Source organism: Martes martes (assembly GCF_963455335.1).
Source record: "Martes martes genome assembly, chromosome: X".
NCBI classification, from domain to species: Eukaryota; Metazoa; Chordata; class Mammalia; order Carnivora; family Mustelidae; genus Martes; species Martes martes.
The window spans coordinates 104,658,215-104,683,332 of record NC_137897.1 but is presented as its reverse complement, the minus strand read 5'-3'; the positions used below and the strand labels follow the sequence as shown (position 1 = coordinate 104,683,332).

The 25,118-nt window shown below is 48.8% G+C and overlaps 1 protein-coding gene and 1 pseudogene across 2 annotated transcripts in view; one reads left to right on the top strand and one right to left on the bottom strand.

Moving 5' to 3' along the window:
- Positions 1-516: 516 nt before the first annotated feature.
- LOC308337483 (small ribosomal subunit protein eS12-like) lies at positions 517-17,314 on the bottom strand (annotated as a pseudogene). Its single transcript has 2 exons — positions 16,995-17,314; positions 517-965 (listed from the first exon to the last, which is right to left on the bottom strand). The product of its transcript is annotated as a small ribosomal subunit protein eS12-like (transcript).
- The window catches only part of GPC4 (glypican 4), a 106,354-nt gene continuing 98,020 nt past the window's right edge, over positions 16,785-25,118 (top strand). The window contains exon 1 of the mRNA XM_080794761.1: positions 16,785-17,472. Within this exon, the coding sequence (XP_080650887.1) occupies positions 17,313-17,472 (160 nt within the window). The 5' untranslated portion in view covers positions 16,785-17,312. The remainder of the gene's footprint in view (positions 17,473-25,118) is intronic.

The window sequence follows — 25,118 nt, the reverse complement described above, 5'->3', positions numbered from 1 at the left end:
AGATCTCAGGGAACCGGGGAAATGTCTTAGTGTGGCTGGTATCGAGGCCTGGGTTTCCAGAGCAGAGGGCTCAGTGCTCAGGGAGGAAGGAAACCCAGCCGGCCCCATTGTCTTCTGAGACCAACAAACTTTTATATAATATAACAGTAATAACAGGTAATTATTTTGATCTCCATATTCAGATTCTCCCTCTCCTTTTAAAAAAGTTTTTTTTTTTTTTTTTAGTAATCTCTACCCCCAAGGTGGGACTGGAACTCACAACCCTTGAGAGTTGCTCCCTCCACCGACTGAGCCGGCCAGGTGTTCCCCTCCACCGCATCTCTCTTTATTTCTATTCTATAAATATCAAAGAGATAATAATATATTATTTAAATATAAGAGAGAGAGAAATAATGGAAGGAAATATTCCAAAACGTTCGCATCAATATGGTCTGTGGCTGCCCGGTGGTATTATAGCAAATTGTAGCTTTTGTTTTGTTTTTCCTTTGAGGAACAAGAGCCAACTTTTTCATTTGTTCATTTCTTGCATTTGAAGTAGCCCTCGATGGCATCCTTGGCCTGAGACTCTTTGCCCTCGTCCTTCTCTATAACACAGCTGCCAGCCAGCCCTTTGCGGGGGGCTCTCCCCCTGTGTCCCTTCCACCAAGACCTCCTCTCTCCCCTCGTCTCTTGTTGTCATCAACCTTAATTAGGTTGATTTGGTGTTCAGCACAAAGGGCCTCCCCCAACTTGACATACAGAGGCTCGTCACAGTTGGATGCAAGTGCACAAAGGTGGGCTTGGCCTTGTGGAAGGCTCTGGCAGCTTTTGTGAATTCCCCGGGCTAGGGCCATCCTGGACCAGGGCAGTCTTCCGCACCCGCTTGTAAAACAGTATTAACGTCCAAGATGCCTGCAGCTGCAGAGCCTTCCTCCGGGCCAGGGCTGGAGCTGAGTCTTGAATGCAACAGAGTCCAGGCTTTGGATCTGCAAGGAGAGAGCTAGCTCGTTATTATACTTTCCTGTGTTTCCCCAAACTGTCCATAACAAGGACGATGAGCGTTGATATTTGGAAAAACAGTTACGAAAACGGTAAGTTATTTTTTTTTCAAGATTTTATTCATTGACTTGAGAGAGGGAGAGCAAGCGAGAGAGAGCATGATGTGGGGGGAAAGGCAGGCTTCCCATCGAGCAGGGAGCCCAATATGGGGCTCGAACCTGGGACCCCGGGATCATGACCTGAGGCAGACGCTTCACCTACAGAGCCACCCAGGTGCCCCGTAAGTTATTATTATTTTTTTTTTGCAGATTTTCAACATGTTTCATTTTATCAATAAAAAGATTAATAATAAAAATAAGCTTACTAGCTACTGTGTCTTTAATTTTGTGCAGAAATTTGAAGAACTTTCTAGATTAACCTTAGCCTATAACCTTTTTATTTGCATGATTTTTTTCTAGTCTTTTAAAGTTGTCTATCATCCTGACACCCAAAATATGAGAAAACATTTACATCCGTTTTCTAATTTAACGTACACAAGAATGTTAATATGCCGTATCATGGCTATCTTGAAAATATATTCTAAAATCAGTCACTTCGCTACACCTCCTGTCACGACCTGAGTCCAAGCAGTTGTAAACTCTCACCTAGACTGCCTTCATAACCCTATAGGCATCTCCGGCTAAAACTGGCTCAACTCCCTTGAGTCCTAATCTCCTCAGTGCCTGAAGGCGCTTTTCTTGTTTTTTTTGTTTTTTTGTTTTTTTTTCATTTAAATTGCATTACACCAAAATTCTGCTCAAAAGATTTTTTTTTTAACCAGAGGAGTTTTTATTTAAAATGCACTTTATTAAGCACTATCTAGGGGATCCATCACCTAGCCTATTTTTTGTTACCTAGCATCTTTTTATTTACCTGGTCTATTTTTTAAAAATTTTTAATTTTTTTTAAATTTTAAATTTTTAATTTTTTTTACCTGGTCTATTTTTATTTAGCATTTAAAATGTGCTGGCCTGGAGCTAGGTACAGGGGGGTAAGGAGATTCATAGGGAAATGTGTAACTGTTTCATTGAGCGCCTGTTATTTTGGTACATCTTTTAACTTATTTATTTTATTTTTTTAGATTTTATTTATTTATTTGACAGAGAGAGCACATGAGTGAGTTGGAGGAGGGACAGGGAGAGGAAGAAGCAGACTTCTCACTGAGCAGGGAGCCTGACACTGGACTCCATCCCAGAACCCTGAGATCACGACCTGAGCCAAAGGCAGATGCTTAACTCACGGACCCACCCAGGTGCCCTATGAGGTACATTTTTTTTTTTTTTCAAAGTAATCTCTACACGCAACATAGGGCTGGAACCCACCACCCCGATATCAAGAGTCACAGGCCATACCGACTGAGCCACCCAGGCACCCCTAAAAGGTACATTTTTGATGCTTACTCATTTCATCCTCCAACAATCCTGGGAGATCGGTTTTTACTACTACTAGATACGGATGACCACACTTGGGGTCCCAAAGACCGTGTGCCATGGCTGAGGCTAGACAGTAAGTTAGTGGAAATTCTGGGCCAGGAAGGCGGGTCCACCTAGTTCAAAGCTTGTGCTAATTATATGCCGTTTTTCTCCCATAGTATATACACTCATACAGTATGATTCCTGGCCTTTTAGACCTTACAGTCTAGTTGATGATGAGATAAACACACACAACAATAGCCAGCAGCCGCTGGTTACGGACACTCATCACCGAAGTCCTTGTGTAGCCCAGCGGGAAGTTCCACCTCGTGAGTGTTTAGGGAGGTTGCGCTGGGCTGCGGTGAATTTGGCTTTGCTTGACCCCGGCCTGGCCTCGGAAGTTTTTAGGCTTTGACCGTGGCTGGAACCACCGTTGCAGTCCCAGATCATCCAATTGCAAATGGAGGTTTTATTCCAGTCTGCCTTTAACAATTCAGGCAGGGCTTCTCCAGCTGGAATGCACATACCAATCACCTGGGGATCTTATTAAAATGCAGATTCTGAAGGAGGTGGTGTGGGGGTGGGGGCTGGGAGTCCGCATTTCTTTCTTTTTTCCTTTTTTTTTTTTCCAAATACCAGGACTTTTTTGTTTTGTTTTTGCAAGACTTTTTAAAATTTTATTTACTTATTTTTAAAGTAAGCTCGATGCCCAATGTGGGGCTTGAACTCAAGACCCCTAGATCAAGGTCACATGTTCTATGGGACTGAGCAAGCCAGGTGCTCCTGGGAGTCTGCATTTCTAGGAAGTTCCCAGGTGATGCTGGTAATGCTAGCTTGAGGGTTGGGGAGCAAACACTAAATGGAGCTAAGCGGACTAATCCAGACCCAGACCGCCATCCTGTCTCTGAGCCCCAGGCGGAGTGCTGAGCTGCTCTTCGTCTCCCCACGGGCCAGAGGAAGAGCCCCCAACCCTGATCAGCAGAGGGAGGGGCCTCCCTTCTCTGAGCCTCATCTCAGTGAAAGGGCAAGTGGTTGTCCAGGCTCGAGTTGGGGCTGGAAAGGCAGCCCTGTCCCAGCAGAGACGCCCAGGCTCCCCTTGGCCCACACGTGGACCAGGCCGGCTTCTCCAGCCCCTCCGCAGCATGCTGCCATGGCCACCAGGCCACAGACAAAGGCAAGGAGGCCGCCTCCTCCCTGGGGCCCTCCCTGGTGCATCTGGGGCGGCACCTGTTGGGCCGCTTCAGCTCTGTGCCCGGTGCCTGGCGGGGCCGCTGGCCTCTGCCTTGACATCTTCAGCCCCCGCCTGGGTGGGTGGTCGGGTCCCGGTCCCACCTGACCACAGGACACGGGCCCCGGTGACTGTCTGAGGCCCCTTCTTGCACCGTGAGTCAGACTTCCCGAGGGTCCCGCAAGCCCTGGGCGGCAGGCAGGCCGCCTTGGTGGGACCCCAGGGGAAGCCGAGGCTGGAGGGCCATGGCCCCAGGAGGCGGCTAGGCAAGAGGGTACCGCCAGAACAGAGGGGCACCGTCTAGCTTGCTTCTCCTGATGCAGAACGGATCGTAATTATAATACTTGGAATGGGTGGGAGGCCTGCCTTCCAGAAGCTCCAAGCCCAATAAGAAGAGTACTTTAGCTTCTCAGTCAGTCTCTCACACACAGAGGCACGCACACACACTTTAAAGAGCAGGCCAAAAAGTGTTATAAATAAAATTCTAGAACATGAGTGGGAGGAATAAACAGGAAAATTTCACTGTAAAAGATGAAAATGCACTAACTTCTTGAGGGATGGCATCGCTCAGCCAACCCACAACTGTGCTATTAACCAGAACCCAGGGGGCGCCTGGGTGGCTCAGTCGGTAGGCGTCGGCCTTTGGCTCAGGTCATGATCTCAGCCCCACATCCGCACCCTGCGGGGAGCCCGCTTCGTCCTCTGCCTGCCGCTCCCCCTGCTTGTTCTCTCTCTCTGTCTGTGTGTCAAATAGATAAATGAAATCTTTAAAAAAAAAAAAAAAAAAAGGAACCCAGGCTGTGTATGCTGTTGCTTTGCTCGGGTTCTTTCCTTTCCTTGTCAGTATGTGCTAGAGACCATGTAAACCCTGTTGGTTCTCAGGGTAAGGCTAGCAGGAAGAGAAAGACGGCCTTTATGGGGACGGTGTACCCCCATGGCTCACACTTACGTTGCCAAGCATTCTTTTGGTCCAGCCGGACAGGGATCTGAGCTGCCAACCACATAGGTGTGGCTCTATGCTCTTCCCTCCGTCTCTTTCCACTCTTCCCCAAGCTGACTGTCCCCCACTCTCCCCATTCTGCCCATCTCCCAATTCTCAGCCTCTAGACCTTTGTGCAAGGCATGCTGTTTATCTAACAGGCCCACCTAGCCCTTTGAGATCTTCGGTGTGGCTATCTCCCCTCGCCTGGACCCACCCCCAGAAGGCCCAGTGACCTCACCCCTCCGCCGATCATGAGGACCCCCAGCTATCTGGAGCCAACACGCCCTGCCTGCCTTGTGAATTAGTGGTGCGGTCCCTGCCGACAGTGGATGCTTCTGGATTACAGTCCAGCCCTGTGGCTTATTCCCTGTTCATAATGTGTACTTGACACGTGACCTTTTAAAGAACTTTAAAAAGCAGGGTTGTCCAGGAGGCAGTCCTTGTTTTGATGACTTTAATTGGAGAAGTGTAATTCACTAGATGGCTGTGTAGATGATTCATAACTCCTGTGACATTTCTCCATCAGCTCATTCTCCTCTTGGTCTTTTCTCTCCCCACTCCCCCCATTTTTGGTTTAGTGTTTGTTATGGGTTAATAATTCATATTTTGGGAGCCAAGGAGTATTCTCCAGAATAATATTCATAGTTCTAGAACTGCTTTCGATTCTTCTACAAGCTCAAGAGACGCACCCACAGAGGTTGCTAGGAAGGAGAAAGGCTTTTGCATTGGCCTCCACAAATTAGAAATAAAAGAGCCCTTGGGAAAAGATTGGTTCTGAACAGCTCAGAAGAACTCTTAGAGAATCTGCGAAATAATATTTTTGTCTGCTGTTTGTAAATGTGACTCGCTTTGAAACCATCTGTCATGCAGTCCTTTGCAGAGAGCTGAGAAGTATTTAAATCTGTGAAAATGAGTATATTTTTGTATATACCAAAGCAGGATTTTAATGGGTCCCTGCTGCATGCTGTCCAGTGCATTCTTTGAAACATGATTTTACCCAATTGTCAAGTAACATTGAAAACGGAATTCAAAGAAGGGATGTGGCAGTGAATGGAGAGGGTGTGGTGCGGGTTGTAGCTGTGTTTCTGCACAGACGAGCCGAGAGGCTGCAAGGCAGGTGGGGGAACAGGGTTTCTTCATGAGTCAAGGGGCCGGGTTGGAGTTTTTGCTGCTTTTCCTCCTGCTTAGGGAAGCGGCCCTTCCCCAGGTTGGGGGGGGGCGGTGGGGGGTGGGGAGGGAAGTGGGGCGGGACACTATGGCCAGCTGCTCCTCATTTCCTAGTGAAGTTCTAGCTTTGTGCAGCCGGCTTTGGGCATTACTGGCAATTCAGTGCCCCCACCTTTAATGACATCGCTGTTTTCACTGTTGCCCTTGGTCCCTGTGGCTAATACCCCAACCGAACAGAATCCAAGACGCCTAAATGACTGGCAGTGGCTGCAGCTGTTGCAGCAAAAAATTGGAACATCATTGAAAAGGCTTCCTCATGTTGAATGGAGAAAGTAGGCTCAAAGGAAAACTCTCTCCAAACAACTGTGAGGCGAATCACTGGTGTTTCACATGTGCTGTTGTGGGTCACGAGTTGTCTCTCGGGGGCTATGTCTTGTCTGCCCACTAAAATTGTAAGTTGCAGGGTGCCCAGCTGGCTCAGTCAGTAGAGCACACGACGCTTGATCCGGGGGTCATGAGTTCACGTCCCATGTTGGGGGAGTACTCTTTACTTGACAAAAAATTTTTTTAGATAAAATTGTAAGTTTCTTGAGGGCCAGGATCTTGTCTAGGGCAAAAATCAAGTATCAGAGCTGGAAGGAACTCCAAAGCCCCAGTCGCACATGTGAGAAAATTGGAGTCAAGAATAGTAGCAAAGTTAGGACTCAGTCGGAGGACTCTGATTCACAGCCCAGTGACTTCTTACCGTGCCATTCTCCAAGCTCTGCCAAAGACAGCCTACTTCACCACTGCCATACCAAAGGCAACAGGATAGAACCTTTTCTTAACAATACCCAGCTATGGGGCACCTGGGTGGCTCAGTCATTAATCCTCTGCCTTCAGCTCAGGTCATGATCCCAGGGTCCTGGGATGGAGCCGGAGCCAGGCATCCTGCTTCCTGCTCAGCGGGAAGCCTGCTTCTCCCTCTCCCACTCCCTCTGCTTGTGTTTCCTCTCTTGCTGTGTCTGTCTCTGTCAAATAAATCAATAAAATCTTAAAAAAATTTCACCTCTAAAAAAACCCCCAAACAAAAAACAATACCCAGCCACAGTCCGTGATAAAAAAATAATATGTCAAGGGGCACCTGGATGGCACAGTCGGTTAAGTGTCTGATTCTTGGATTCAGCTTGGGTGATGATCTCAGGGTCATGAGACGGATCCTTGTATCAGGCTCCACACTCAACATGGAGTCTGCTTGAGATTCTCTCTCCCTCCCCCTCTCCCTCTGCCCCTCGTGCTTGTGTGAGCGCAAGCTGTCTCTCTCTAAAATAAGTAAATAAATCTCTTTAAAAAATAGTAGGTCAATACCCAAAAGAATCGGAAATCAGAGGATGAATGGATTAACAGATTATAGTATATAAACACACACTGAATAGCCTTGTAGCTAATGATTTATGCACCTCCTTGGTTATTTCCTTAGGATAAATTCCCGGGTATGCAAAAAATGGAAACACAAATATCCACCAAGCAATAAATGGATAAATAAAATGTGTGTATCCACATGACAGAATATTATTCCGCCATAAAAAGGAATGAAGTATTGATGCCTGCTACAACACGAATGAACCCTAAAGGCATTGTGCAAAGTAAAATGAGCCACACAGGGACCAATACTGTAGGATTCCACTGCATGAAATGTCCAGAACAGACAAATTTATAGAGACCCGAAGTAGGTTAGAGGTTGTAAGGGGCTGCTGTGGGGCAGGGGGAGGGGGTAAGGGGGAGTGACTGCTTAATGGGGATAGAGTTGCTCTTTGTGGTGATACATATTTTTTGCACCTTAGTAGAGGTGGTAGTTTTACAACCTTGAATACTTTTATTCATAGTACCTAAAATATCGACTAAAACCAGCAATTTTTCAAGATCATACCATTTGTATACATTTATTAAAGACAAACAAATTAAAATGAATCCAAACTCTAAAGGAAATAAAGTCAGGAGTATAGAAATTAGATTTGATTATTTAAAATCCGAAATGGGACTTCTGAAAATTAGTTCTTTTCTTTTTTTTTTGACTTTTTTTAAAAAAAGATTTTATTTATTTATTTGACAGACAGAGATCACAAGTAGGCAGAGAGTCCGATGCGGGGCTTGATTCCAGGACCCGGGGATCACGACCTGAGCCGAAGGCAGAGGCTTTAACCCACTGAGCCCCCCAGGCACCCCTGACTTTTTTTAAAGTAGGCTCCACACCCAGCACAGACCCCCCCCCCCAGTGTGGGGCTTGAACTCACCACCCTGAGATCAAGACTTGAGCTGAAATCAAGAGTTGGAGGTTTGACTGAACCCTCCAGGTGCCCCAACTTTTTTTTTAATGTAAGGTCTGCACCCAACATGGGGCTTGAACTCATGACCCTGAGATCAAGAGTCACATGTTCCACCAACTGAGCCAGCCAGGCACTGCTACAAGTTTCTCTTGATAAATTTTTCTTTTAAAGCTGCCTCCTTCCCTTGACCCTGAGAAGTCAAGGGGAAGAAAGGCAGGGTTCTCTTAGAGGTAGTGGAAGTGAGCGGGCATAAGCCCCTTCCTGGGTTCTGCCGGCTTTTGCCATCCTCCCCTTCCCTCCCCCCGCAAGCCCTGCATGCTGGAATACGGCACTGGGTACTCTGAGAATTAAGACCATGTCGGTTTGAATTATCCAAAGTCAGGCTGGGTAGGAGAAGTGTGTATACGTGAGCATGAGCAGGGAGGGACATGGGAAAATCCAACCCCCACCCCCATGCTGTGTGCGCAGCCTGGATTCAGCTAGATGCTTGGAAAGTCTGCGCAGGTTCCTAGTTTCCTCGCTCATTTGAATTCATTATTGTTATAGCAACAGTGCTGTAGACATCACCCATCAGTGGTTAGAAAATGACAAATGTCAAACTATGTCTGACCCTGACTCTCTTCAGCTCTTTTTATCTGTGGTATCTCTTTGGAATAAAAATGCCTACTCCCTGCTGGGTCTTCTTAAAAATGCACATTGTCTCTTCACATAAAGGCAGGGATGATGGTGCTATGGAAAAAGAAGAAGAAAAAGAAGAGGAGGAGGAGAAGAAAAAAGAAAGGGAATGCCATCTGACTTTGCAGGTTTAAAGTGCAAGTCTCATTACCTGTAGGGCTCAACTGGCATTTCATTAAGGACTTTCTTATGTCGCTTAAAACGTTCTGTCACTTTCTAATGGAGCCTGGGTTTTGTGGCTGGGTTTTCTGATCCTCACAGCAGGGCAAGGGGGTGGGGTGGCGGGCCGAGACAAGGTTTCATGATGTTCAGGGCTGGAGTTGGGGAGGACACCCTTCAGATCCTCGGAGTCCTGGAAGTGGGGGGAGGGGTGCTGCCACCAGATCGCTTGTCTGTTTTTCCAAACAAGGTAGAGAATGAACATAAAATGCAGCTCATGCTACCACATGTAACTACGTGTCCTTTGCAATCTCGAGGCGCAATGTGCTTGAAACCTAGAAACCCTTGTTCCCTCTGAAATCCTGACTAGAAGGAGCAAGGATAGAAAACACCATCACTATTGCCCCCGTTCTAGTCAGAACCTATGTTTTGCCTCTGACGGTCTTTCCCAGGCTTGAAATTTCAAATGCAAAAGGAAAGGTCAAGGTTGAGGTGGATGGACCAGACAAATGTCAAGGTCCCGTCCAGATCTCACATTCCAGTAGCCTCTGTTTGGACAGTGCTGGGCCGCCGGCCTCTCCTCTGTCCTTTTGCTCATGCAATTTTCTCATTGGCTGCTTGCGATGTGAACAAGCTGTACAAACAATTTTGAAAAATGAATGTTTCAGAAGTACCTTCGCGTGTACTGGTAGTTTTATTGAATCAAAAGGATATGAAGAAATAATTTTCCTTCCACGAATGTTCCATTTATGTCTGATGGGCAAATTAGAGAAGAAACTCTCCCAATTACATTGAAATGCATGTTTTACATCTAAAGCCGCAGGTCAAATCGTAGGCCACAAGCTAGAGTAATGAATATCTATGGCAACTGTTTTTGCTGTCATCAGGAAATGCACCCACTGCAAAGTGAGTCCTTTTTTTCAGTACTTAGAAATGCCCTTTATAAATAGACTATAGATAACAGCTTAGGGATGTTCTCCCATGAGCGTGAGATGTGAGTCGTCATTTTTTACAGAAGTTACAAACTTCCTGAAACCTTTGCCCCAGTAGTAAAGTATGAGAACATATCAGTACCAGCGACATGAGAATGTCCATTTTACTCTTTGGGCCTCTGGTATCTCACTGGGAAAATGGGCACAAGAAACACCTTTCCTATAGTGAAAGAACGCTCACAGACAAAAATAACTCGATCCTTTTGTGTTCAACAACTTGTATCATACAATGCTAACTGTGGAGACCAATACGGATATAATTCATGTGTTCCGATACAAAATTATTAGACCAAGGGGCGCCTGGGTGGTACAGTCCATTGAGTGTCTGGTTCTTGGTTTTGGCTCAGGTTGTGATCTCAGGGACGTGAGATTGGGCCCCGCATCGGGCTTCACGCTAAGTGGGGAGTCTGCTTAAGTTTCTCTCTCCCTCTGCCCCTCACCACACCCCCCCCCATTTTCACTCTCTCTCAAATAAATAAATCTTCAAAATTATTAGACTAGGGGGTGCCAGGGTGGGCTCAGTCGGTTAAGCATCTGCCTTGATTTTTTTTAAGATTATATTTATTTATTTGACAGAGAGAGAGAGAGAGAGAGACAGCAAGAGAGGGGACACAAGCAGGGGGAGAGGGAGAGGGAGAAGCAGGCTTCCTGCTGAGCAAGGAGCCCGATGCGGGCCTCAATCCCAGGACCCTGGGATGACCTGAGCAGAAGGCAGATGCTTAACGCCTTCGTCACCCAGGCACCCCAGGCATCTGCCTTCAGATCAGGTCATGATCCCGGAGTCCTGAGATGGAGCCCCATGTCAGGCTCCCTGCTCAACAAGGGAGTCTGCTTCTTCCTCTCCCTCTGTGTGCTCACAAGTGCTCTCTCTTGCTTTTAAATAAATACATACATCTAAAAAATTATTAGACAAATATGCTATCATACTAAATAGCATTTCAGTGCTGGCAGGGCTGGGTCTGAGCAAATTGTAAAGTGGATGGAATGTCTAATAACTGTAAGGAGAGTATTAGCTAATATTTACTCTATTGAGCCCCAACGTTTAGGCCCCATGAGAGAAGGGATACTGTTTTATTCGTAACTGTGCTCCCAAAGCCTTAAAGAGTGTCGATCCCAATAAATACTTGTTGAATAAAGGAATGATCGGATGGATAGCAAATGAGGGCTTTGTACTGGGCAGGGTGCTAAGTGCTTTCTGATAAAGTCCCTGTAGTTTCTACCCCATGCCTTGTGCTGAGGGCACAGAAAGCGCTAGGGGCCAAGAGGAATGCTTTTCATATGTTTTCTCTTGTAATCCTCGAGGAGAGGTAGGTGTGAGAAAAAAAGTGAGGCTCTGGGAGGGTAAGTTACTTACCTAAGGACACATGGTCAGTAAATGGCAGAACCAGGGCTTAACTCTCGTGGTGGGTGGGGGGTAGCCCCACTGCCTCACCTCTTTCACTGCCTTTCCCTTCGTGTCTTTTATGCATTTGTTTTTTGGTCTTCATCTGGAATCCCTGGATGAAGAAATGCTGGGCCCTCACCACGGCTGCGGCTGCTTTCAGTCCATTCTGTGCCCCCTCGCCGCCTCCCCAGATCATTGTTTCTAAGGCACCACTTCTGTCTTTTCAGTCTCTGTTTATATATCATCAGTGTTGACGGGATCAAGATAGCACTGTCATCCCAGGGTAATGTGTCCCCGTTATCTGGCACCTTCTGTCGTGCTAGTCTCCGAAATGAACCTGGACTCAGCTAAAATCGGGTCTTCACTGGCCCCCTACATTCCCACTCCTCTGCCTGGTAATTTCTCCCCGTCCTTCAGGGTCCAAAGGCAGTCCTGACTCTCTCCAATCTTTTACCCATTAGTGTTGCACTGTCTTCTAAGTTTTCCTGGGTCTGTTTTGGGCTTGGGGCACAGTGAGAAGTGACTGTAATTGAACTTGGACTCCGAGGGCCTCAATTTAAGGCTCTGAACCATTTTCCTCACCCATAAATTATGGAAAATAGTACATATTTCACAGATAATACACGTGGAAGCAATTCCTAAACTCTGTAGTACTAAGCAAATATCAGTTATTATTATGAGATTGGCTTCCCACGGAAGAGTTTTTAGGCAAGGAGTGGGAAGCTTATAAATGATGCTATCAGGCTGAGTTTGTGACAGCCCCTGGGTGGATGGATGGAGAGAGAGAGAGAGAGGTCAGAGGCCAGAGGACCTGTTAGGAGGTTGGCTCTACAGTCCAGACAAGAGATAATGGAACCTGGCCAGACCCTGATGGCCATGGAGTGAAAAGGAAGACTTGAATTGTCCAGGTGATTACAGAAGAAAAAGAGAGCACAGTGGGGACCATAGGCACAAACAGGAAGTAAGGTGGCTAGGTACCCGCTGCCTATGTTTAAAGTTGTAAACACAGATGAGCTCTCTGAGGGAGAAGGAAAGGTAAGACAGACTTCAAGTATTAGAGAAACTGAAGGGAAGTATGAAATTAGGAGCCAGGAACAGACTACACACATCAACCCTTTCCAAGTGACTGATCCTTCAATTACTGGTACTTCTGCAAATTTCCAAAGGGACCAAGAGGAGGCTGAACAACCATAGAACAAGGAGTGACTTGGGATGACCGTCCCGGGGGACAGGCATTGCCCTGTGTTACCCTCACCACTGTCTTTCTGCATGCACACACAGATCCCACCTCCCCAAGCAGACAGTCAGCTCGTGAAATGCCTCCGGTCTTCCAGCTTTCTAGGGCCTTCTCAGAACCCACCTTGGTACGTAGCAAGTGGTCAGCAGGTATTACTCTCTTGGCTGCTTAAAAAGGAAAGAAAACCCAAGAGAGAGCTTGCAGAGAAAACATGGACAACGCATGGTCATGCTGGTGCTGAACTGTTTGGGAATTGATCTGGAAAGCGATGGGGTACCATGGGGGGAGGGGCAGGGCTCAGCAGTGGAGGGCATCGTTCAGGGGTTCGGGGTGGTGTCAGAGGCTTGCTCTGATGGCGGGGGAAAGAAGGATTGTGTAAAGGAAGAGGCTGGAGGGCTGTGGGAGAGCACCTATCCTAGGAAAGGAAGTCACGTTCTACTCGCCATCCCTGTGTTTGGCAACCAATCTAGCTCCCCAGCAGGCCAGGAGATGTACCCCCAGAGCCAAGAGAGTGGACCTGACTGAGCTTGTTCTTGGCTTGGAGGAGCGCAGTGGGCAGTGCATACGTTGTTCTCTGCTCGCCGGTGAGCGTACCCCAGTGCCTTATCAGGAGAAATGCCTTGCCTGGGAGAAGCAGGTATACCGTTAATGTATTCTACCGAAGCGAGCCTTTGCGTGTGGGTCTGACCCAGTGCATTCGACTGTAAATGCCTTGTGGTGTGTATGTCTTCCCTCCCTCTAGGGATGGGCAGCATTTGGCACATAGTAGGTGCTCAGTGAACATTTAATTGTCTGAAATAGGGATGCTCCTGCGGGATCTGGGTAGTTACACTTTCACAGCTGACCCTAAATGAGACCCGTGGGATTTGGTCAGAGGCCTTAACATTTTCAGTCTTGGTTCAGCTACTCAAGATTTCCGGGGCTGTGAATGAGCCACGTAACCTTGCCGAGAATGTTTGCTCATCTATTTTTATTTATTTTTACTTTGTATTTTATTTTATTTTAAAGGTTTTATTTATTTATTTGTGAGGGAGGGAGAGAGAGAGAGAGGGAAAGAGAACAGGAGCAGTTCAGGGGAGAGGGAGAAGCAGGTTCCCGGCTGAGCAAGGAGCCCGATGCTTGATCCCAGGACCTTGGAATCACGACCTGAGCCAAAGGCAGAGGTTTAACAACTGAGCCACTCAGGTGCCCCTATTTTTATTTTTTAAAAAGATTTTATTTATTATTTAGAAGTAAGAGAGAGCACAAGCAGGGCGAGAGGCAGAGGGAGAGGGAGAAGCAGGCTTTCTGCCTGAGCAGGGAGCCCGATGTGGGGCTTGATCCCGAGACCCTGAGATCATGGCCTGAGCCAAAGGCAGACCAGATGCTTAACCAACCGAGTCACCCAGGCGCCCCTGCTAATCTATTAAAACACACACACACACACCCCCACCCCCCAAAATTTTCTAAGAACAGAGGAGTGCACCTGAAGGCACTCTGCAAAGGGTAAAGTACTATATGACCCAATGTAGCCTATCTATAAAATGGAACACCATCCATCCACAGAAAGGAAAGAAGTCCTAATATCTGCTCCCACATGGGTGAGTCTTGAAGACCTGATGCTAAAGGAAAGAAGCCAGACACAGGTCACATACGACAAGACTCCATTTATACCAAACGTCAAAATAGGCAAATCCATAGATCCATATAGCAGATTAGTGGTTTCCGTGGGCTGGGGGGTGGGGAGAAGGGAATAGACTTTCCTTAATGGGTATGGTGTTTCCTTTTGGGATGATGAAAATATTCTGGAGCTACATGGTGGTGATGATGGCACACCTTTGTGAGTGTGCTAAATGCCACTGAATTGTATACTTAAAAATTGGTGAAAATGGTAAAATTTACGTTTGCGTATTCTACCACAATAGAAAAGCTCCCCCAAAAGTGCTATATGAGAGTTGATCACCTTGAGAAGCTGTTGGTTCTTATATTCTAAGTGCAGTATCCAATCCATTTTTTTGGCATTCAGATAATTTACAGAGTAGAGGCATCTCCACTAAGGAGCCTCTTCCTAAGAGAAAAGCTGGAGTGGGGGTGGGGGGAGGAAAGGAGGAGCAAGGGGCCATCTGAAAAGGGAAGCTGGATGGTATTTGTTTCGTAGATTGCCAGTTGTTCACCCTGTTTGTATTTAAATGAAAGGAGGCTTTGAAGTGGGAGCCGCCTCTGAGCAGGGCTTGGGGTTCCTGTCTTGTGTGGTAAAGTTCAGACTTGTCCAGATCCGTTTCTAGCCAGGGGTTACTGTTTCTGGTGGAAAAGACTCAAGTTTTGGTTAATAATACATGAGCAGGAAAAACAGGAGTAAATTGGGTGGGATGAGGAGGGGGCAAGGAATGAGTTCCCCCTGGACTTGGGAAAAGCAGCTTTCAGATTTGGGCTCCATGGTTTTTGGGAGGATCTTTTTTTCACTTACGGTCACTGGATTTCATTTTGTTATTACCGTCGGCTGCATCTCAGATCGTATCATCTTTGGTAAAGAACATCTTTCAGTAAATGCATCAATCAGTGAAAGTTAAAAGGGCTGGGCTAAGCCCTAGCCATAATCTGAATGGTATCAGTTTGAGAAAAAGGTGGACTAATTGAAAGTCTCTTGAAAATGGCAGGAAATTCACCTGGAGGGGAGTTTGCATATTTAGAAAAACTCCTCTGCTAGTTGCAGGGTTAAATGTTCTGCCCACCCACAGAAATTGTAAGTTTCACTAATAGGTCATGGATCTGTTTACCTTGATGATCTCCAAGAGTTAATAAAATCTAGAAGAGTGTGCAGTGGGCATCCAAAACAATAGCTGACCTAAGTTTCTACAGCTCCACAGAGCCAACATGTCAACGTGGTTTACAAACAGCAGTGGACGAAGTCTCAACAAACCCTATGAGGGTGATAATTGTAATGATGGTTCATATCTTCACCCTATGTAATTTTATGGGAATTGAGAGTCTAGCCAAATAATAAGTTCCAGCCCCTTTTATCTGCCCAGTTCCCAGCACACTCCCGAGGTGTCTGAGGCACTTCTCACCCTAACCTCTTAAAGCAGATTGTAACAATAACAAGGGTAATGACAAGTTCCCAATCTGCACAGTTCCCTTCATTAAAGGAGCCCTGGGAGCTTCAAAAACACTCATTAATGGAATCTGACAAAGCTGGGAAGGTGGGAAGACTCGCCCATTTCCAGTTTTCTGGTGGCTAAGTGGAGACTGGGTCCCAGAGAGGTGTGAGTCTCTCTCAAGAGGCTTGAGGGCAGAAGGGGCTTGGGGTCTTGGGCTACCTTTACTCCACGTGACCTGGGAGAGTAAATCAGGGTTCTGGACCCACATCCCAGCTGCATGCTATTAACAAGTCGCTCCCTTTCTCTGCGCCTCAGTTTCCCTACATTTACGACGAGGATTTGGGCCAGGTTTCCAAAATCTTGGAGGTCATCCCTGAATGTCCCAACGCCTCTATCCTGGGGTGATGGGGGAGGGCACTCCCACTTCAGGGTTTGGTTAAACTTGTAGCAGAACCGGGCGTGGCAGAGGGAAGGCGGGGGAGGAGAATGCCTGCCGGGGTTCGGAACAAGTCGGTGCTCATGGAGCACCGTTGGATGGGAAGCAGGTCTGAGAGGGCCAGGTGAGGGTCTAGTGCCAGCTGGGAGTCCGAAGTCCCCTGGTGCCTGCAGCGAAACAATGCGAGTCATGCTAGCGCCTTCCGCTCCTGGCCCAGGAGCTGTTAGGGGCGTCCTCGGGGCTGCGGGGCGGCTGGGAGGGCAGGTATCGAGGCGGGAGGGCTCCCCCGCCTTTGGCCCACGGTCAGCGAGTCAGGTGGCCGCGCGCAGATAGCCTGTGACTCGGCCGTGGGCTTCGGAACGAGTGCCCAGGCGCGCGGTCCCCCCAGGACTTCGGCCCTTCACCCGGGAGAAGTTAGCCCTCCCTCTTCGGGGAGGGGGCGGCGGGCATCTCCCGCCTCCCGGGGGAGGGGAGGAGGAGCGGAGGGAGGAGCCCCGCGGGGCGTGTCGCGCGAGGGAGCGCCGCGCGCCCGGTGCGGCCCCCTAGGAAGTGGATTTGGCCGCTCCGGATCCCAGCCCGCTTCCAGGTTTTCTCCCGTCCCGGCCCTGCGTGCTCCCGCCCGTCTCCGGCCCCCCCCCCCGCCGCCCGCCCCCCTCCCCCTGAGTGCCGCCCGCTGGGCCAAGTTTGCCGAGCGTCGCCGCGCACGCCGGCCAGTCAATCAGCGGCGGAGCTGAGGAGGGCACAGCCGCGCGGCCGAGGGCAGAGTGAGCCGAGCGGAGCCGAGCCGAGCCAGGAGAGCGGACCCGCGCCGGGCAACCCCGAGCCGCGCGCAGCGAGCGCCCGCCGCCGCCCACGCCCTCCGCGGCCCCGGCGGCGCCTGCCACCTTCCCCTCCTTCCCCGCGCCCCTGTCCCGCTGCCTGCCGGCGCGCCCCGTCCGCCGCCCCGCGGAGCCCGGAGCCCACCGGCCCGCGCCTCCGCTCCCGTGGGCCGCGCACCGCCTCCACGCCCTCCGCCTCCGCCCCCCCGGCCGGGCGCCTGGCACCGGGGACCGTTGCCTGACGCGCGAGGCCCAGCTCCACTTTTCGCCCCGCGTCTCCTCCCGCTGCTCTCCCAACTCCTACCCCAACTCCCTCGCCCTCTCGCTCCGCTCGCGAGTCCCCGGCCCCGCGCCGCTCGGCCCGCGCTCGCCACTCTCCCCCGGTTCCCAGAGGTGGGAGCGCGTCAGCCCCGGCCCGCACCATGGCCCGGTTCGGCTTGCCCGCGCTTCTCTGTGCCCTGGCCGTGCTCTGCACCGCGCTGCTGGCTGCCGAGCCCAAGTCGAAAAGTTGCTCGGAAGTGCGACGGCTTTACGTGTCCAAAGGCTTCAACAAGAACGATGCCCCCACGCACGAGATCAACGGTAGGTGGGGGCCCTCGGGAGGCGTGCGTGGAGGCAGGCACCCGGGCGAAGGGGCCGCGGAACCCCCGCGCGGCCGCAGGTAGCCTGGGGCGGCGGTGGGGGGGAAGCCGTGGGCAGGCGGGAGAGAGCGCGGGAGCGAGCCCTGGCGCAGCGCGGCCCCCCGGGACTTCGAGGCGGGGTGCCCCGCCGCCGGGCCGGGTGCCACCCCGCATCTGCTCCCGCCCCACCGCGTCTTCCCGGTCCCGGGGAGTCCCGAGGACTCTGGCCCGCAAAGTGCGTGTCACCGGCTCCGTCGCCTGTTCCGGGTTGAACTCCTTACTGGGCTCCCCGCTTTGTTGTGCGGGTGACGAGAGGCCGGGAGGAGGTGAGGGTCGCCGGTGGGGTGTGTGGGGGGGGGGGTGGCGCAACCTACAGCGTGCCAGCTTCCCGGGGACGCCAAACGTGGATCTCCAGTGGAGGTTTCATTGATGTTCTTTTAAAAACCCTCTCCCCGCCTCTCCTCGACCGCTGACGCGAATTAGGAGTTTTAGTAGCTACAGCGGCTTTAGAAGTCGCCTTTAAAAAGCAAACGACTCTCCACCCCTCCAAACCCTGAATTTTGGGAACTCTCTTGCTTTCCGGAAGGTGCTGGACGGGAAGGGTACTTCCATCCCCCCCCCCTTTTTTTTTTCTCACCTCATTTTCAGGGTTAATTGCACATTCAATTACAAACCTTTGAAAGGACTGACTACAGGAAACCTGAATCGCAGTTTGGAGATGGTTATGCAAATGGAGAAGCCTTAGCCTGTGAAAAAGTTCACCGGATTTGGGCGCTGGGGGTGCGTGGGGTATTGGTGAAAGCCCTTCTCCGAGCGCCGGGCAGGCGGCTTTTCGGCGGGCGCCCTTCGCCCCTCCCTGCGAGGCGGCGGCGGCGGCCGCGGGTCCCCTCCGGGTCGCGCGGTCTCTCATTCGCGGAGGGCAACTGTTGCGCGCAGCCCCGCCGGCTGCACTGGAGCCGGCGGCGGCGCAGGTAGCCCGTTCGCCCTGAGGGTTCGGAAAGAACCACGGATCTAGCTGGCGGCTGGCCAGCGTAACCTAACGGTGGAGAGAGCGGTTCGAGCCCCCGGGGGGCCAAGCCTCCATTCCGAACCTTTCATGGAAGTGAGGAGAGTGCTCCTTTGCCTCTCGGTGCTGGTCACCCGGGTGGGGCGGGCAGGGGGCCGGCAGCCAGCAAAGGAAATACTGTAATTTTAACCAGGCGCTTCCAGAGGCTTAGGAAGACGTGGGGGTCATTTTTTGGAAGGGCTATTAATAACCTTGGAGATTAAGTGCAGTCATCAATTACATATAAATTACAAAGGTAATTGAGGGAAGTCGCTGGGCACTTTCCCAGTGTATTCAGCATCCGTCTAGAAATAGAACTCAAGAAATTGCCGGAGCAGCCTAGGAGCCCGCTGCACCTTGACAGTTATCAAATGACTCGCACACGACTGATTAGAGACTGTTTGCCCTTGAGCTGCCTGTCTTTTTGGGAGCTCAAGTATGTCCTCACAGCGGCACGATTTTATTGGTTGTGGAGCCCTGAAAAGCCTCTTTCTTTCCCCTCTCCCTCCTGCCCCGCCAGAAGAAGTGAAGTGAACCAGCAGCCACTGAAGCTTGGGGGCTCCACAGGTCAGACCTGGGGTCTTTGTGCCCTGCACGGTTTGGGCCTGGGCCCAGCAGAGATGATTGGCGTGAAGGTTACAGTTGTCATTCCCACATTTTGAAGGGATAGAGGCAGCGATGCACTTAATGGGAATGTGACAAGTTTTCATCTTCTGCTCCTGCAAACAATATGTGCCTTTGAGAGGGACTGGAGGCATTCAGGGAGTGGGTTGTGAGATTGCCCTCCCCGCTTTCTCCAACTTGGCTCTGGGCAGGCTCCTCATGGCAGGACACCTTCCCAGCCAGCATCTCAGGAAAAAGGAAGTTTGAAGGGTGCTCAAGGACTCTGCTAGGTGTTCCCTTTGATTGCCTTGGTGGCCAGCAAACACCTAAGCGGCATTTTTGCATATATGTCTATCTGGATATTTGCCCCAAAGATGGGAGAGTTATTAGTGACCAGCAGCAGGAAATGGAAGCTAATGTGCTCACACCCAAAACATTTTATTCTTTTTGTCTTGTCCTTCATCTCCCTCCCAGGGCTGCTGCTTTTATTTCCCCTTTTGAATGACCTACTGGACTGCATTCTCCTGAGGAACAAAGGAAGTGCCTTTTTAGCTGGAATCCTTGGAAGACCACCAAGGACTTTAGCTCATGCAGTGCAATTTCGCACCACTTTCAACAATAACAAAAATGCATGACTGAATGGCTCAAAAATGTGGGGTGTTAGAGGCATTCATTTGAGTCTAGGACACTGTCACAACACAGACAGACCCAAGTAAATACCTTTAGACGGCCAGTATAGAAACAGGGGGTAATCTTTACCATCACCCTGGCCTGTCCAGATGCATATACATGAGCCTTGTCTTCCCTGAGCTACGCTCAGATAATTCTGGTCATTTTGGGGAGCGTAGTCCATACAGTGACTTGTGTACAACCCATGTCTGAATGAATTGCCAGGCACTTTTCCCTGGCCAAGGGTCTGTGTGTGTGGTGGTGGTGCTGGTGGAGGGGCATGAGGGTGGGAATGATGATCTATTTTTTTTTCCTATGCAAAATGTTCAGGATGGCTTTTCAGGCAAAGGGTCATAACACCTGGGTGCCTAGCACCAGGCTTAGCCCAAGTTTAAGGTTTTATTTCTGACAGCCTTGTACTTGCCTTCTAGAGCTTTGAACAGGCTTTAAGAATACTGTGTTTTTAAGGAGGCTCAGTCTTTTGAGATCATAATTAAGATAATTTTGATGTGCTCTCAAGGGTGTCAGGGAGTACATCATGCCAACAGGACTCTGGGACCCAGGCGAGGTCCCACATTGCCTATCCGCTTGACCCCCGAACTTATCAAATAATGGGGAATCAGAAGGGATCTTGAACACAAAGGATAGGTATTTATTCAGCTTTCAATGGGCATATCTTTTTGGAGCACCTACTATGTGCAGCATTCTGTGCTGGGCATTGTGGAGGCAACAAGAAGGGCCGGAGGGGCCTCCAGCGCTAGGACCTTTCCAGGCAGTAGGGGGACAAGCCACACATGCGGAATCCGAATGTGACATGGAGTGAGAGAAGTACCATCTGAGTGGCACAGATAAGGAGTAAGGAGTGCCCACAGACTTCCAACGGAGAAAGGATTTGGGGCCAGATTACCAACTCGGTAGTGCTAATTCACTAGTAAATTTAAAAATCTAACCATTTTCATTGTGCCTCCCTTCCATAAAGACAGGGTTAGAGGCAACCGTTGGCATTTAATTTTATTTGTAATTTTTTTTTAAGATTTTATTTATTTGACAGAGATCACATAATAGGCAGAGAAGCAGGCAGAGGAGGTGGGGGGGAAGCAGGCTCCCTGCTGAGCAGAGAGCCCGATGCAGGGGTTGATCCCAAGACCCTGAAATCATGACCTGAGCTGAAGGCAGAGGCTTAACCCACTGAGCCACCCAGGCGCCCCTATTTGTAATTTTTTTTTAAAGATTATTTATTTTTTTATTTGACAGAGAAATCACAAGTAGGCAGAGAGGCAGGCAGATAGAAAGGGAGAAGCAGGTTCCCTGTTGAGCAGAGAGCCCGATGTGGGGCTCGATCCCAGGACCCTGGGACCATGACCCGAGCCGAAGGCAGAGGCTCAACCCACTGAGCCACCCAGGTGCCCCCCTATTAAAAACGTTTTTATTTACGTGATGTTTACCTCCAACATGGGGCTCGAACTCATGACCCTGAGATCAAGGGTCATGTGCTCTACTGACTGAGCCAGCCAGGAGCCTCCTTAGCCATTGGGATTTTATTACTAATCTAATTTTTGCCAAAATTGTCTTTAAGAGGGAGGCAGTTGGTTAGGGGTGTTCTTAAGCCTGCCATAGGTCTCTTTCAGAGGGACATTGAAGGATACTAAGGAGAACTTTGTGCCATGGTGGTGATATTGTTGTTGGTTTTTTTTCTTCCTGTTCCCATTCATGTTCATGAGCAGTGCACTTGCACACATACGCACATGCACATATGTATGCCTCAGAGGGTTCGGGGAATGACAAGCTATGTTGGGGTTACGTGGCAGAAAGTGTTTGCGTGTGCTGGAGAGGTAGGCATCCTTTTTGATGTAGAGTTGCTTACTGCGTGTAAGACACAACATATGTCCTCAAGATTTGCATTTCCTCTTTCCCACTTGAAGTAGGTGGGTTGGATTTTGCAGAGAACTTGTGATCTTCTATTCTGTTGGAATCCTCAGTTTGGTTCCTTCGTTTTATTTAAGAAAGAGGGTCTAACTGAGCCACAGGACCTGTCAGCATAGAGATCGTCCCAAGTAGTATAGGAACTACTTTCTGGACATGCTCAAAAAAAGACCTTAATAAAAAGTTCTGGCTTATGCAGCTCAATCTCTAGTTAGAACATACAAATATAAAATGTTTGATTCAGCATAATTACTATTTTCCTTTTTTATTTGACTCACATTGGGTTGCATGCAATTTCGGGATTAGCCGGAGACTAGACTGAGGAATGAAAAGGAAGTTTCTTGTTGTCTCTACAAGGGAAACAACATCGGCGTTAATCTAAATCAGTTGGAAGGGAGTGTCTGGCTCCCCAGGAACGTTAACTGTTTTACCACTGAGATTTTTCCTGCATATGTTCACAAAAAATACATTTTGGCCTCAAGGAAAAGAGCTTGTAGCTATTGGTTGCTTTCTCTGGACCTGGTCCTAAACTAAGGGCTTTACATATTCTCTCTGTTAAAATCCGCAACAACCATACGAAGTCAGAAGTATTATTCTCTTCATCATCTTCCCCCATTTTATGAGATGAGGAATCAGAGATTCAAAGGGATTTGGAAATAGATTCACTGGCTCCCAGCTGGTCGGTGGTAGAGGTGGGACCTGAACCCAGGTCTTCCTTGGCCCAGAATAGCGGTCCATGCATTGTTGTATAGGTCAAAAGACAGAGTGCCTTCCTGAATCCCATGTACGCAGTTCTCTTTAAAAAATGTTTTATTCTAATTCCGGTAGAGCGAACATACAGTGTTCTGTTCGTTTCAGGTATACAATATAGTGATTCAACAGAAGGATGCAGTTCTTAACTGGCCTGCCTTCCTCTCGGCTTGTTACCCTCTCATTCCATGCTGACCAGCACCAGCTTCGTTTCCTTGCCGCGCGACTTTGAATGGAGTCCTTCCTCCGCTTTGAGCTTCGGTGGCTTCAAGTATCACAAATGATACTTTCATTAAGTCACCTCTGAACTCCCCTTCCTCCTAGCTCTTTGCTTGAATCAGATCGATGGTCTTCGCACAGACTGTCTCGTGTTCTAGTTAATGGTGCGTGTGGGCACCTGTGTGCCTTCTCAGCTGTAAGCAGCTGGAGGACAGAGGGGGCAGCTCAAGGCAATATTCGGTAAATGCCTGCGGGGTGAGGGGTGGGGTCTGGGGGGTGAGGGGTTGGGGATAGCATAGACCATTCTTTCGCTTTCTCTGCCAGGATCCCAGTGCCATGATGGGGTTTATGCTGCCTTGATGATAGATTGTCATCCCCTGGTCTCTTGCTGTCCTGGGAATCTTTTGAAGCTAAACATTTGAAGAGAAATAAATTTACAGTAAATCTCCGTGATATGGCGGTATAGCATATAATAAATGTTTTTATTCCTTTTTTGGGGGGGGGATGGAGTGTTCCTCTTAACCACTTCATTAAAAACCAAGTGCTACAGGAATTTTTCGGCAAGATCCAGAATTGTTTTTCTTCTCGCTGAGATCTCCTCCTTTAAGGAATAGATAACTGAGACTTCCGTGTTAGGCAATTTGGAGCGAATTTAGAAGAGTGATTTAGCACATCGGATTTGGCATGTAGAGCTGTTCAATGCACACTGGTTACCTTTTACAAAATAAAATCTGAAGTTTATTGTCTTTACCAAGCGGAAGGACACAGGCTTAAGGATATCAGGATATTTTATATAAGCAGACCCACTAAAGCACCCACAGGTAAGAACTAGCATTTCAATTCCACTTGGCTAAGCATCTGTTGCTTACTACAGAGAACATGAAAGTGCAGAAAATTCATGAAGCAATTCCATCCTGGAGGTAATTTGAAATGTTATATTTAAGTTCTGATGCATTTAATTCAGCAATCTGGTGGGAGAGAAAAATCAAAGCGATCCATCAGGCAGGTATTCAACTTTTGAAAAAGAAACTCTAACAAATGTTAGAAATTAGGGAAAAAATTGAATGGAAGAGTTATCCAAAAAAAAAAAAAAAAAAAAGTCCATAACCTCCAGGAAGCCTGGAAACTATGTAAAAACATCTTATTGGAAGCCCAGATAAATGTGTGCCAGACATCAAAAAGACCAGCTGCTTGGGGGAAGAAAAAAAGGCGGCATGACTAACTGGCAGAGTAAGAGAGGCTGCTTCAGGGGAAAAGGAATCTTCCACAAAATGGAAAGAGCTTTGGCCAGGGGGATAGGGGGAAGGCCACGAGGTTCGGCAGGGCAGGTACAGACTAGGAAGTGAGCTAGCCGAAGGAATTGGAGGTGCACCTTGCAAGGGGTTTGAAAGAAGGCCGGGTGACGATCATGGGGGAAAGGGTGGGCTGAGGGAGTCCAGGCCATCAGAGGCAAATCGGGAAGGCTTCTTTAAGGAGAAGCCATGCCTGATGATCCTCTCCACTGGCAGACATAGTTTAGGTTTTCACGAATTATGCAATGGGATTCCAAGGCAAAGAATAGTCAGAAAACGCATTTCCTTTGGGATAGGTGGGAGTAGTTTTTACACAGGGAGGATGTGGTTTCCTGGCAGGGGCAATTCTAGTTTGGCCTTGACAGATCTGATGTCTGATACCTTTGCTCGGGTTCTTTCTGTCTGAAAAATGGGAGCGGGGATTGTCGACCCTGGCCACACCTTAGAATCACCTGGAAAGCTTCGAAAATCTTAACACCTGGGCACCACCCCCAGACAAATTAAATCATACTTTCTGGCAGTGAGGCTAGGCTGTGATCATTTTTAAAAGCTTCCCAGTGGTCCCAGTGACCCAGCTCCCCAACACAGCCCTGGCTGAGAACCACTGCCCTAGATTATGTCTGAGTCCCTTCCATCTCAGATTCTACGATTCTAAATTTTCCAATGAAATTCATCATAAAGTGTCGTCTCAGAGGAGAGCTTTAATTTAGATGCAGTGCGCACTCATTTTTAATTTTGGCTAACTTGGATTTAAGAGGAAGGTCTGAACTTGGAAAAAAATATTTTTTAATCAAGATGCAAGTGACGCATAGCCTGTGATGCTTCGCTGCGGGCAGAGAAGTAAGCCTAGGCCATTGAGAGTACTTTGGAGAGAATTAGAAAGGAATCCAGTCTTGCTTGTCATTTATTAAGTGTCAGTGTGCTAGGTGATATTTCTTCCCTTTCTCTTTATTGGTAAAATAAAAAAGATCTCTTTATCCCTTACTTTAATGTCCTCTTTGCCATGTGTTTATTCTCTTCAAGTATCTTATCAAGAAATAGAAGTACAGTAAATCCCTAGGCTTCTGGCCGGCACAGCCATCCAGAACACAGCTGGGAATGTGGAAG